Source organism: Pezoporus wallicus, unplaced genomic scaffold, assembly GCF_028554395.1.
Source record: "Pezoporus wallicus isolate ANWC-B61680 ecotype Strahan unplaced genomic scaffold, APGP_CSIRO_Pwel_v1 contig_736, whole genome shotgun sequence".
NCBI lineage: Eukaryota > Metazoa > Chordata > Aves > Psittaciformes > Psittacidae > Pezoporus > Pezoporus wallicus.
This window is the reverse complement of record NW_026639744.1, coordinates 2,429,059-2,442,883: the sequence shown is the minus strand read 5'-3', so window position 1 is coordinate 2,442,883 and position 13,825 is coordinate 2,429,059. Positions and strand designations below refer to the sequence as shown.

General features: G+C 44.0%; 1 protein-coding gene across 1 annotated transcript in view; it reads left to right on the top strand.

Moving 5' to 3' along the window:
* The window catches only part of ACVR1C (activin A receptor type 1C), a 32,382-nt gene extending 21,601 nt beyond the window's left edge, over nucleotides 1–10,781 (top strand). The window contains exons 4-10 of the mRNA XM_057415672.1: nucleotides 4,412–4,657; nucleotides 6,024–6,254; nucleotides 6,485–6,652; nucleotides 7,195–7,351; nucleotides 8,063–8,187; nucleotides 8,918–9,048; nucleotides 9,353–10,781. Of these exons, the coding sequence (XP_057271655.1) occupies nucleotides 4,412–4,657; nucleotides 6,024–6,254; nucleotides 6,485–6,652; nucleotides 7,195–7,351; nucleotides 8,063–8,187; nucleotides 8,918–9,048; nucleotides 9,353–9,478 (1,184 nt within the window). The 3' untranslated portion in view covers nucleotides 9,479–10,781. The remainder of the gene's footprint in view (nucleotides 1–4,411; nucleotides 4,658–6,023; nucleotides 6,255–6,484; nucleotides 6,653–7,194; nucleotides 7,352–8,062; nucleotides 8,188–8,917; nucleotides 9,049–9,352) is intronic.
* The last annotated feature ends 3,044 nt before the right edge of the window (nucleotides 10,782–13,825 follow it).

Genomic DNA, 13,825 nt, shown 5'->3' with positions numbered 1-13,825 from the left:
AGCAAGGACATGGCTGCTGCCCTGGCTGCAGGACCCCCTGCTGCAAGGGGTCAAGACTGAAGATGGCCTGTTATCAACTGTACAGCAGAAACCTCAGCGCTGGTACTTCTCAAGTCTCCTACATGTGCTCTATGAAGAACTGGAAAGGGTTTGGGTAGTTGCCACCAGCCTTGATCCACAGTTTGGTACAGCCAGTAGACTGAAGGATGACAAAGGAGGTTTCCGGTTGACTCCTTTCAAGAAACTTCTCTAGACAGTCAGGATCTCTTCATTTGCCAGGAACTCTGTGGAGACCTCGTGCAAACTGGCCCAGACACCTCAGCTTCCAGTCTCACTGCTAACTTGCCTTCTGCACTTGACCTCTCAACTTAGCAGCATCTCAGAGGAGACCTGTAAGCATCACTGAGCTTGGTTTTATTCTGAACAACTGTCACTGCATAAGTCATAAAGCTGGTGTCTGTTTTCCTGATGCTGGATCTCGCTCTCCTGAGTGGGTGTAAGAGAGTCTTTGAATTTTGCTTGTGCTTTGGTCTGATGTCCTGCTCTACACCTCCAGAATGGCCGTTAGCATCTCTGTGCTTCCTCCACGTTAGTGTCTCTGTGCTTCCTCCTCCATCCTCTTGCTTCAGCTGAAGCTTCTCCTGCTCCTTGCCCTAAAGTCAAAGACAGCTTTGCTGGCCTGCAGTGTTCACAATGTCCCTGCTAGACCTGCTGCTTTCTCCAGCCTGCTCTGCTGGTTGCCTGGCTCCCAGAATGCCATATGGCAGGGAAGTAGCTCTAAAAATTAAGTTCTATTGCGGTTCTCTTGCAATGCTCTCTCTGCAGTTCTTTGATGACACAACTTGTGTCGATACACGTTTTCAGTAAAAATGAATTGGGTCACTTTTCTGTTAAAATTGAAGACTTTTTTTTTTTCTGTGAGGGTGGTTTGTTGCCCCTTTTGAATATACACTGAGCATATTCTGAGCCCCTTAAAATTCTGCTATGCCACCTGTTTCAGTAGTCTGCAGTGTACAAACAGTGCACCACAAGTTTCAAATTGTCACATCCCAGAAGCCTAAACCGCATTGTTGTCTGTCTTACTGTTGGCAAATCTAGGAACCAAACCTAGATTTGCGGAGTAAATTACAAGGTAGTGTAGACATGGCCAATGTAGTAATGTGGCTGTAGCAGTGAAAACTGAACAATGAGAAGAGTGCTTGTGGAAATGGAAACTTCTCCACTAGCCTTGCTCTATGCCTCAGTCCTTTGTGCTTGTTGTCATCACGCAGTTACTCTCATAGCTGCCAGTCTGGAACTGTGGCCCATGCAGCCTCTCTAAATACAGGCCAAGGTGTTATTGCAGCAATGAGGCATACAACGGGCTCAGGAACAACTAAGAAAAGCTAAGCAAAGTAGTGTATTGTGCTCTTAGCAAAACTTGGCCTTTCTCCTATTTGAAGTACTGCTGGAGCTGCTTTCCAGTTTCACGAGATCCTGGAAATTTTCATATATATACATAGGTATGTATATTTTTAAGATAAAAAGCCAATGATAACTGTTACTCTTTTTTGCCTGTACAGGTTTGCTGCCTGTACCATCCAGCCTGCAACAAAATGGGCATGAAAGCAAAGAAAAAGAGAAGTGGAGATTTTTTTGAAGTTTGAATCTGTAAAGAGTGGTGCTCTGGAACAAAGGTAGCTGTGAAAAAAAAAAGGGAAAAGAAGGAGCTGCGAGAAGGGACTACTGTGACCCGGCAGCAGACACTGTGCTGACAAAGTGGAAAGACTCTCCAGCAGAAGACGATGTGGGTGCATGGCAAGACTCACAGGCAAGAGCAGCAGGCACTGGTGGAGGATGCGACACCAGGACCAATGCTTGCCCCCTGCCTGTCTGTTGGCATGTGACATGTGCAGGATCTGCAGGTGCTTAAGATCATCCACAGTAGGACTGCTTGTGGTGGGGAGAATTGCTCCTCGGTTCAGGACCTGTAGCTTGTGTTCCTGTCTGTGAAGATGCCCTTCTGAGTCTCTCTTCTGCTGCTGTTCAAAGCTTCTTGATTATTTTCCTTTTAATACTCTTCACACTGGCCTAAGAACAATAAAGTTTTATATTTTGTTAATTTCATGGTATGTTGTTTTTGATCAGTTGGTGGGAAAAACTGACATTTTATAGTAAGCATCTTGTGCATGTTTGTCTGTCATAGCCGCTCAGATAATAAATCTGCTTAGGTCTGCAATGCGGGCATTGGTTTGGGTGATGACACTAGAAGTGCTGTATTATGAACACCCAGAGGACAACTCCTCATCACAACACAACGTTCTAGCTCTGTGCCCAGCTGCACAGCATGGCAGTCTTCCTCTGCAGCCTTCATCATGCATGCGGTATTTCCCAGCCATGCAGTCTTGCGTAGCCGAAGCAGCTCTGCAAGGCACAGTGTTCGGTGACAGTGCCCAAGTTCCTGTGACTTGCTGCATTTCCTATCTGCTTTGGGAGAAGCCTCTGCCATGTAGACACATAACTAAAAAGAGCTTGGGAAATCACCGTGTGTCAGTTAACAAGCAGCAGTTGCAAGGAGGAGTCCTGCTTTCAAATCCTCTTAAAAATCTAGCAGATAACCCCTTGAGTGTCCAGCTGAAGTCTTTTAAAGAAAAAGCCTGCAGGCAAGATGTAACAGCTTTGTTTTCAGAATGATTTGAATTGTGTGCCATGAATAGACATGGGGCCTTCTGTTGTTAACATTTGTTTCTTTTCTTTTCCCACTTAATCATAAGCATATAGTGCTAAAATTTAAGGAAGAGAAGAAAAAGGAGCAAGTTAGCTTTCCACAGCTAATGCTCTTGCCACTTCTGAAGACTGAGCGCATGGCTTGATGAGGTCCATTGGAGAAGTATTTCTATTGTAATAGTAACTGGAGGAAAGTAGCAGTCAATGCTGAGGGCCATCAGGCTGCTTCTGAGTTACTCTCAGGATCTGGATTACAGCATACAGGTTGCTTAGCTTTTTTCTGAAGGGAGAGAGGGGCCGTTCATTTTCTAAAATGGCAAAGGCGTGATTTTGGTGGTGTGGGATTCATGATTCTTAAATCTTCCAAAGCCTTTATTTAGATCCACTGTTTGGTACTCATGATTCTGAGTGTTGAGGCATTTTGGGGGTTAATTTTTTTGGGGTGGGTGGGTACAGTGTTGGTGTTTTTTCTTTGTGTGTTTGTTGTCATTTTGCTTATTTACAATTTCGGGGTCATTAAGGTTGACACATTGTGTGTGCATGTGCAAGTAAATACCTTAGTAATGTATTCCTATAGCTTCCTGATGTGTTTTGTTTTACCCTTACAGTTTGAGAGAAATGGAAAATGATCCAGGACAGTCCTGTTTCTTGACTCTTGTGAAATGCAGCTTCATGAACACAAGTTCCAAAAGTGTTCTGTCTTAGAAATCCTTGTAATGCCTTATTTACTAGAATTTTGTATTTCTGTATGCATTGTTAGGAAATATTTTTTTCCAAGGCTTTGTTTTCAGCGGGGGCAGTGTGCCGAGAAATTTACACATAGGCTTTCAAGTGTGGGAAGGGCACTGTGCTGCTGGTTACAAAGCTGATCTGGTGTTGCTCACTGAGTGCAGACTGCATGCATGCTTCTGCTCCTCTGTGAGGAATGCAGGTTGCTGACTGCTGGAGTGGTGGGCAAGCTGGTGCAGCCCTGTGCATGGATTGCATCTTGGTGGGACCTGCAGGTCCTGTCTCTTGATCTTCTGCGGTGGGGAGGTGGGAGATCAGCTAACTGCAGACAAATAGTTCTTTGCTAACAAAACAAATTAGAACCGCATACTTCGCAGGGTTTCTGCTGCGTTTTTGCGTTTTCTGCTTTTTCTTTGCAGTTGCAAAGAAATGTTCTTCAGATGTTTGCTGTCTTGAATAGTGCAGAGAGGTGGGGTGGACTAGCTGGAGAAGCTGGTAGTTAGTATGTGTTGTGTTGTGAGAAGTCTGCATGTGTTTAGTAACCAATCAGTGGGGATACAAGTGGGCAGTACCCTGCATGGAGGGGACAGCATGTCTGAGGAGCTTTCCTGGGGCTGTTTGGGGGTAGGCATAGTGGTGGTCTATATGGCACCTTACCTCCAGCTGCGCTGCCACCAGCCACATGCTTCTGAGCATTTCTGCTGGTGCTGCCCTTAGGAACTGCTGGTAGGGCTGGTGGGGTGGTCTGCCTGAGGTGGTGGTGGTCAGCAGTGCTCACAGTGCTAACCCGAATCTGGGCTACCTGCAAAAAAAGTGTGGTGGGAAAGACTCCATAACTTACAGAAATGCGGTCTGTCTCACTGCTGCCAGTGCTGGTCAGGACAACTGTGGGAAATCATTAAATCTAAGTATGTTGTTGCTCCACAGCCCTTCACTTACTGTCTTTTTCCCCTCTTTTTCCTGTGTCTAACAAAAGCATCGGAGTCTCCCAGCAGAGCCAGCACGGGACCAGTGGTGCTGGCGGTGACAGTGGCGGTGCCAGTCTGCATCCTGTCCCTCGCGGCGGTGCTGGTGGCGTGCACCTGCCAGAGTCGGCGCTGTGCCCGTGGCAGGGCGAAGCAGCCCAATGTGGAGGAGCCGCTCTCCGAGTGCAACCTGGTGAACTCCGGGAAGACGCTGAAGGATCTCATCTACGACATGACGACCTCTGGCTCCGGCTCTGGTATGTGGGGGCTGCCCAGCTGCCCTCCTGTTGCCTTCACCGTGGCTGCCTTTGCTTTGCCACCAACATAAAGAGCGGATATTCTTGATGGAAAAGGCACATGTGCCACCTTGCTTGTAGGGATGTAAAGAACATTGCCAACTGGGCACAGGGTGCCCACTGGTGGGGGTCTTAATTCAGAAGGTCTCACACCAGTGACAGGTTTTATGTCAAGGGAAGTTTTGTGCTGATACGCTTGATGACACCTTACAGCAGAAATAGGGCTTTGTTTGCTCTTTTTCTGTCAAATTATGAAAGTTTGATTATTTGAATGGAAAAGTTAAAAAAGTTAACTCAGAAGTCAGTTTCAAGTCTGAAACAAAACATTTCTGGCTGAAATTTTGTTTTCCGTTAACTACATGCCCTTTAAGATTAATTTATTATACTTCTTGATTGCTTTTTCACAGATATAATGAGTAGACTTTGGCTTTATTTATCCTGAAGTTTCAACTGTCCATCAGTATCCCTGAGCTAATAACAGGGCTTTATTTGTGCTGAGCCATGGTGGAGGCAGATGGAGTCTTGTGCGTGCTGGTGCGGTTTGTTCTGATTTCAGCCGAAGGGCAAGTTTGCTCATCTCTGCCCAGAGCCAACCCAGGGCTGGCCACAGGCAGCCAGGATGAGCCTGTTTGAAGTTAGTACTGGCTGCAGGGTGAGGCTCTGTTGGAGAAATGGGAGGGAATTTGAGTAAGCTGATCTTCAAACTGTATTTTTCCTGCTCATTATTTTGCTGTTAAAAGCAAGGTTGCCTCGATTAAAAAATAACAACAACAACAAAAACAACAAAAAGACCCAAAACAACAACAACAAAAAAAGACCAAACCAAGAAAACAACAAAAAAAGCCCCAATCATTTATTTTAAGCCCCAAACAAGCATGGTATCAGGTCAAATGAGGAAGGAGTTTATGGCCAGCAAAGCAAAATGAAACTGCCACAATAATTTATTTTTCCTTTTGAAAATTTCACCCAGAACAAATTGACTGCAAAACAAGCAGTAGTCCATATCAAACTCAATTAAGTAGCTCAGGTCTTGGCATGCTCCAAAACCGTGCTCTGGTCTTCAGTCTGCACGGTGCTGGTGGCACAGAGGGCTCTCTTCAGCTTGCTTCAGAAGTGACACTGTTATACCTAGTAACAGACATAATGTGCACTCATCTGGCAAGTAACATTCAAAAGTATGATTTTGGGAGATTTTTGTTGGGAAAAGATATTCCCTTGGTACTCTCTGAAAGCAAAGTCCTGAGAACAGCTCACTGAAAAATGTCCAGCTTCAGGATTTATAGATCACTGCTATGTCACAAATACTCATATCTTTTCTTTAAACTAGGTTTACCTTTGCTCGTACAAAGAACCATCGCGAGGACTATTGTCCTGCAGGAAATTGTGGGAAAAGGCCGATTTGGTGAAGTCTGGCGTGGAAAATGGTGTGGGGAAGATGTAGCTGTGAAAATCTTCTCCTCTAGAGATGAGCGATCCTGGTTCCGTGAGGCAGAAATTTATCAGACGGTTATGCTGAGACACGAGAACATCCTGGGCTTCATTGCGGCTGATAACAAGGGTACGCTGTGAGTCCTGCAGGAAATCCCAGGTGTCTGTATCGGAATTGCTTTTACTGCCCTGACTCCCATCTGAAACACCACTTTGAAAGCCACAGCTTTCCTTGAGCTCCTTCCTCATGGTGTGGCCAGAAGACTTGTTCGTTTGCATGCCTGAGCTGGCCACAAAATGGGAAAAGCTTTTCCCGGATGATTCTTTTTAAAGCTGAATAACCTTGTTTCCTCTGGATAGATAACGGGACATGGACACAGCTCTGGCTTGTCTCCGAGTACCACGAGCAAGGGTCCCTGTTTGACTACCTGAACAGAGGCACAGTGACAGTGGAGGGCATGGTGAAGCTGGCGCTGTCAGTGGCCAGTGGCCTGGCACACCTCCACATGGAGATCGTTGGCACACAAGGCAAGTGCTTCCCCTCCGCTTGTACTTCAGGTGTTTGAAGGAGCTTCAGCAGTATTTGCAAAAGTTGTTATGGGTGATATGGTATAGGAAGGCATGTTACAAACTGTTAAACTGCAAGACACAGTATTAGCGTGAGTGTGGTACAGTATCAACAGAGAATAGGAGTATCATCTTCCCTCTTTCTCTGTCTGCTTCTCCTTTTACATCTTTAAAGCGGGTGCCTATGGGAGCAGCTGTGCTAAAAGGGAGTGCCAGTGAAGGATTTGCTGAATTAATTTAGAGGGTAAACTTGCCACTTTCTCTTTTTGTGTTTTATTCTTGAAATACCAATGCTGGGACAAAAATGTCCTCAAGGGCTTTTTTTTTGTTTGTTTGTTTAATTGCAGGCACTTAGCAGAGCTGGACTTGGTACAAAATAGGCTTCAGTGGTTTCTCACAGGGTATAGTAACAAAGTTGAACAAAAATGGGTTTTCTTCCTTGCTCGTTATGTTAAAATTCATACTATTATCAAAACTGACAGTGCTTTCTCTTCTGTGAACAGGCAAGCCAGCAATCGCTCACCGAGATCTGAAATCTAAAAACATCCTAGTGAAGAGGAACGAAAGCTGCGCCATAGCAGACCTGGGCCTGGCAGTGAAGCACGACTCGGTGCTGAACACCATTGACATTCCCCAGAACCCCCGGGTTGGGACCAGGAGGTGGGTGAAGGTGGGCTGCTGACTGCTGGGATGGCTCCTCTGTGCCCCTCGGCCCTTTCCTCCATTGATGACTTCCTCCTCTGCTTTTGGCATGTCAAGTGTTGGCAACAGACCGAAGCCCTCTGTCCCTGCTGGCTGGGTGCAGAAGGCAGTTGCCAGCCCTGGGATGGGATGGAACACAGCAGCCCACATGTGCTCTGTGGCGTGGGTGTCTAGTGTCGGTCACCCCATGTGCTGCGGGGCCCAGGAAGTGCATCATGCCCAGCACCATGAGGAATCATGGAAACGTGTGTGGATGTAGGTAGCTGTAGTGTTGCTCTTGTGATTTGCCTGCCTCCACCAGTATAGCTGTTGGTAGTGAAAGGTGAAAGGCAAGCAGCAAAGCAGAGCTGGAGACCAGTGCCTTTAAGAGAGGACATGATTTGTTTCTACTGGTAGCCCATCCCTGTCTGTCCCTGGGGTTTCAGGTGGCTTAGTTCGTAACAGTCACTTGAACTGCATAGTGTGAAGCACTGTCTCAGACTTTCTCAGTGTTACACTCGCCACCCAGGACAACTCTGTCTCTTACACTCAAAATTGCTATCAAAGGAGTTTCTCTGTTCCCTTTTTTTGCAGTAGGACCAGCTGCTCCCTGGCTCCAGCATGCAGCAGTGCAGCTGCAGTTGTTCGTATGTACACGCTCCAGCAAATTAACCTTTGTGTGCTTTAAAGGTATATGGCTCCTGAGATACTTGATGACGCAATGAACATGAACATCTTCGAGTCCTTCAAGCGTGCAGACATATACTCTCTTGGGCTAGTATACTGGGAGATAGCCCGAAGGTGCTCTGTTGGGGGTGAGGTTTCTGGCCTTTTCATAGAATCCTGGAATGATTTGGGTTGGAAGGGACCTTAAAGATCACCCAGTTACAACCCCCCTGCCATGGGCAGGGACACCTTCCGCTAGACCAGGTTGCTCCAAGCCATGTCCAGCCTGGCCTTGAACACTGCCAGGGACTGGGCAGCCACAACTTCTCAAGCAACCTGTGCCAGTGTTTCACCACCCTCACAGGAAAGAACTTCTTCTTAATATCTAATCTACATCTCCCCTTCATCAGTCTAAATTCATTCCCCCTTGTCTTATCCCTACCTGCCCTTGTAAAAAACCCCTCTTCAGCTTTCTTGTTGGCCCCTTTAGGCACTGGAAGCTGCTCTAAGCCTCTCTTCTCCAGGCTGAGCAAGCGCAGCTCTCTGAACATGTATCCATAGCAGAGGTGGTCCAGCCTTTGGGGCATCTTTGTGGCCTTCTCTGGATCTGCTCCAACAGCTCCACATCCTTCTTATGTTGGGGACCTCAGAGCTGAACACAACTAATTTTGCAGTCCAGACCACTTTTATCTTTAATAAACCAAAAGCACTCTCAATTATCTTGGCAGTATGTGGTAATAGAAAACTGTCATGGAGCTTTTGTTCAGTGTAGTCCCAAATATTCCTCTGCTCTCTCCCATTGCCTGTAAAAACAATTAGAGTTTATTCTGGAGCAGCTACTTTGGATTTTGTGTTACATGCACAATAAATCTTTCCTAGGAATCATTGAGGAATACCAGCTGCCTTACTATGATGTTGTGCCTTCTGATCCTTCAATAGAAGACATGAGAAGGGTAGTTTGTGAGCAGAAGCTCAGACCAAATATTCCAAACCAGTGGCAAAGCTGTGAGGTAAAAGCAGTTTTCCTGTTTATTACAAAGCATATTTAAATTAAGGTGGAATTTTTCTGATGTCCAGCCTCTTTTGAATGTAAATGTGTTTCAGATGTCTAGCTCTTTTTCAGCTCCCAGATCAATACAAACTGTCTTTGCACCCAGTGCTGAACTCTCTCAAATATAGGTCTTAATCCATGATACTGCTGTTGGATTACTGTTTCGGAGAGCTATATTTTATCTCAGGGTATTGCTATTAAAAAATAAAAGCAGGAGGTGATGGTTTTATTCTTGACCTGTTCTTTTAATTTCTTGTTTGCAGGCGCTGCGAGTGATGGGCAGGATAATGCGTGAGTGCTGGTATGCCAACAGCGCTGCGCGGCTGACCGCACTGCGTATCAAGAAGACCATCTCACAGCTCTGTGTGCAGGAGGACTCCAAAGCCTGATGGAGCTCCCTGGAGGACAAGAGGGGAATGAATTCTTCTGTTCACCTTTTAACATGTGACATTTTTATGTTTGGTCTACCTCAGATAACATAGTTCAGTATTTAAGTGCTCAAACCAGAGCACTGACATCTAGATTCGTATTCGGCCACTGGAAGGGGCAACTTTTGACTCGTAGATTGTGTTTTATACAGGAAGTCAATGACTTGCTTTGGTTTTCTAATATTAGACACTAGGCTAATTGCATAAAGGAGCTTAAAACACCACAGCAGTGAAAAAATACCTTCTGCTATTGTGCTTTTTATCATACTCAAACCCCAAACATACTGGAAATAACTAATATTGCTTAAAGCCTGTTTGCAAGGGAAACAACAAGTTTTATCCTCAAACCAAGTAAAAGACCAAATTTAATCCAGCTTTTTACATATTTTTATGCAGGTATCTGAAAAGGGCCTGTCAGTAAAATGTATTTTTAAATACTCTATTTATCATTACCAAAGCAAATAAAAAAGATGAAAATTCTACTAAGTATGTATGTTGTGAACAAAAGCATCTAGTCAGGTTTTTATTAACTTTTATTTTTATTTTCTCGGTTTCATATACTATATTATAGTTAGTATCTGGAGTTATTTCACTCTGTTCATTTGTTTATTGAGCATATTGATTAAGAGACAATTTTTATTTTTAGTAGTAGGAAAAATAATAGAGGCAATACTTTTCTGATAGATATGTAGGGGTGGAATAGGAGGAATTCTACCTAATCTGAGAGAGTATATATTTTTAAACAACATTTTGCCAATCTGCCACTGGTAACATTTTTTTAGTGCCTTTTGATGTTTTAGGGGGAAGCTTTAACAAAATTAATCCTTGGGAGACAGCTGAAACCTGTCAGAAAGGTTAGTTTCTCATTGGAGTGACATACTGTGCACCCACCTCACTGTGTTGGAGGATATGGGGGTGCCCATGCAAGCAGTGACCAAGGCTTAATGTTTCAAATGTACCTGCACTCTGGACTAGGTCACTGTTGCTGTTGTCTGTTGTGGCCTAGGGATCTGTTAAAATGTAAATCTAAAGCGCTGATGTCCTTGCACGAAGCCAATACAGCCTATTCAGAGGCTTCACATGGATTTCTGTAACAGCGCCGGGCTGGAGAAAAGTATAAACATGTCTAATGGCATTTCCATAATACTGCAAGCTATTGAAAGTGGGGTGTTTTTTTTCAGAATTCACTGAGGTTCTGGCATTTTGTGGATTCTGCCCCACTCCGTGGTCCACACATTTGAATACAGTGTATTTTTTAATATTTTTAATATTTTTAGTAGCCAAAATTATACATTTCATAATAATATGGTTCTTCAAATGTTTTTGAATCTGAATGGTCCATGGAAATTAAGCCCAGAAGTCTTTCCAGAGTAGTAAAGCTTTGCAAAAATTCAGTGTAGCACAGGCAGCTCTGTGGAAGCAAGCTGTTTGCTAAGTATGTTATTTAAGATCAATCTTTGACATGTAACCTCTTGAACTGGAGCTTTTACATGGAAAAATGGGTTAAACATTTACTGAGTGGGATGCTCAGCAGTATCAGTACTCCATGTTTCATCCTGACACTAGGACATTATGGACACTTTATAGATGTTAACTGTGCTGTAAATAGGCTCTAATGCCATTTACCTGTTTGCATAACTTTTAGTCACTCCTGCTTGTGTTAAATACTGTAAGTCTTTGCATGGTCTGTTAGCTGAAAGGTGTGGAGTATTTCTACTAAATTGCTAGTAGATTTTTCTCCAGTATGCTTTCTGAGACGGAATCAAAGCCATCCTATAGGTTTAATTCTTGTGTGCTTCAACTGCATAAACTACACCAGGGAGCTCAACAGATGCGTTCTTCCGTAGCTGTTGGAAGGGTGATTGTTGCAACTGCATGATCCGAAGCATGATGCTGACTTCAGTATCAAAATATTTGCAAACAAAAGATCCAGCATTTGTTCTTATAGAATATAGCTTGAAAAAAATTCCTTATGTTAAAAAGGAGCAATCAAAGATTTATTTTAAATGGGAAAAGGAAATGTCTTATCCCCTGAAATAAAAGTAATTTTAAGTAGTATTAGGACTGCTGCTTCAAAAGTGTGTAGAATGTGCAGATGAGATGCACTTTTCAGAATTGCTGTAGCACTTGTGAAGGTGCCTGAAAGGAAATGGTCTGTCATTCCAGAGCTCCTGGTGCTTGTGAACCCAGTTAGCTTGTCTGAGAGAAAAAGAATCGAATGTTTGTGACCAACCAGAGAAGTGTGTTAAAATATGCATTAAACTGAGTCATTTAGAACAATTAACAAAAGGAGGATGTATCAAAGAGTGAAGCCTACTCAAGCTACTAGGGTGATCTGCTAGTATGGGGTACCCATGTACAGCTAGCCAGTGGAACTCTGGAAACAATTCCAGTGTATTCCTGGATGTCTGCTCCTCGCAGTGTGATGCACTTGCATAATCACAGCACTGCTGGAGTGATCAATAATGAAACAGAAGTAGTTGATTATAATAGTTCTGAAATAACTGAAGGAAATTATTTTAAAACAAAAAAATACTGCAGTTTCAAAAGGAGGCCAAGTACACTTGCCCATACGCTGACAGCAGGTACACCTTTTGTTAGCAGTACAGTTTGTGGTTGAGCAGGTTCATGACTGCTCAGGAAGGAGTGGTGTTTGCTGACCAGTGTAAAGGAACCATCTGGTTGGAAAGCCTGTGATGTTTGTAGCAGTCTCGATGCATTGAGACCCATTGGTGAAAACCAGTTGCTGTACAAAACGCAAGATGGCCAACGGACACCATTAGTTCCTCTTACACCACTTTTAAAACATGTCAGGGTTTTTTTGCCTGAAACGGAGGCATTCCTTGAGCTTCGCAGGGAGAGTTGTCAGAATGCTTTCTAGAGATTTTTCTTCCATTTTAAATTGTCCTATGCACTTTTTACCCTTAGTATCCTTTGAAAGTATCTATGCCTCTAAATTGTATGTGATAACTGCTCCTGGGGATTCTTTCCCAGGAAGTGGATTGCATGGTGGAGGAATTTGGTGTCTATGCAGAAGCTCCTCTGGGTCAGGAGCTGTGCTAGACTGAAGTCATGCTGTGAAATTAAAACCCCACCATTTTCGCATAAAACGCTTTGGTGACCCACTCTGTAGAGCTAGGAGGTGTTTCCAGGAAGGTTTACTGGGTAGCAGGATGGTGGACTGGTGAGTGGGGACAGTACTACCTGCTCGAGGCTGTGGATCTGGTGCTGCCACTGCTGTGCTGCTGGCAGCTGCTTGGGTGTTTCTTGAAGCCCTCCCCTGCTCTGGGGATTGCGGAAGCATTTGTGCCTGTTGTAGCTACTGCAGTAAATATGGTCCCTGCCTTTGCAAGGCTCGTGTGGCTGTTACAATGCCCTTACACTGCAGCTCACCCAGTTTTTATTTGCACTGTGGTGTAATAAAATTGGACAAGATGTGCAGGGACGACATAGGCAGAAGCTTGCATTCCTCTGCTATACCGTCCCTGGGTTGCTGCCTGTTTCCCTTGCTTTTTTCCAGTTAAATCTTGCTTCAGACACCAGTGTAACCACCATCAGTAACTTCTTTTTAGTTGTAAATGCCACTTGCTTTTTCCTATCTATTTGGTCAGTCTTATGGAGTAGTGGATTTTTAGGCCATGTCTGTCTGACTGGGCTGCACCTCTCGCAGCTCCAGCCCCGGGAATACTTTCAGTCTTTTCTTGTGCATAGATGTTATGGTCTGTTTGCCCTAGCTTTTAACTTAGCTCAATATTTTTGCACTGGTTTTCTTTTTTTCTTTTTTTTTTTTCCTGAGAGGTGAATGTATGTTTTAGCAAGCTAAACATAACTGAGCCAAAGGGTTGATGTTGTACCGGGCTTTAAGATGTTTGTAAGCTATACACTCCTTTAAACAAAACCAAAGAACCCTTGTTTTAGTGGTCTTTTCCCTCAATGTAGATTTGTTGTGTTCAAATTTAAGAGCAGAGGTTATGCTGAGACACTTCGTGGTTTTAGGGAGCCTTAGGTTTCTTGAGAGTTTACTGATGTTCCTGCTAATCTCCATTTAAAACACAAATTCTTAAGCTCATAGAAGTTTCCAAGCTCAAGGATGCTCAAGACCTGTCACCACATTCAGCCTCTCCTAATTGATGCTTCTAGCTTGGAGGAGTTACTAGTCTTTTAAATTCACTTCTAATAACAACATAAACCTTAATGCATGGAATATGAACTGAAAGGGAAAGTTAATTGCCATATCTCAAGCACCTGATTTTTTGTTTCCTTAAGTGGTCCCCTCAAGTACCCCTTGAGAAATCGAAACTCTAATCT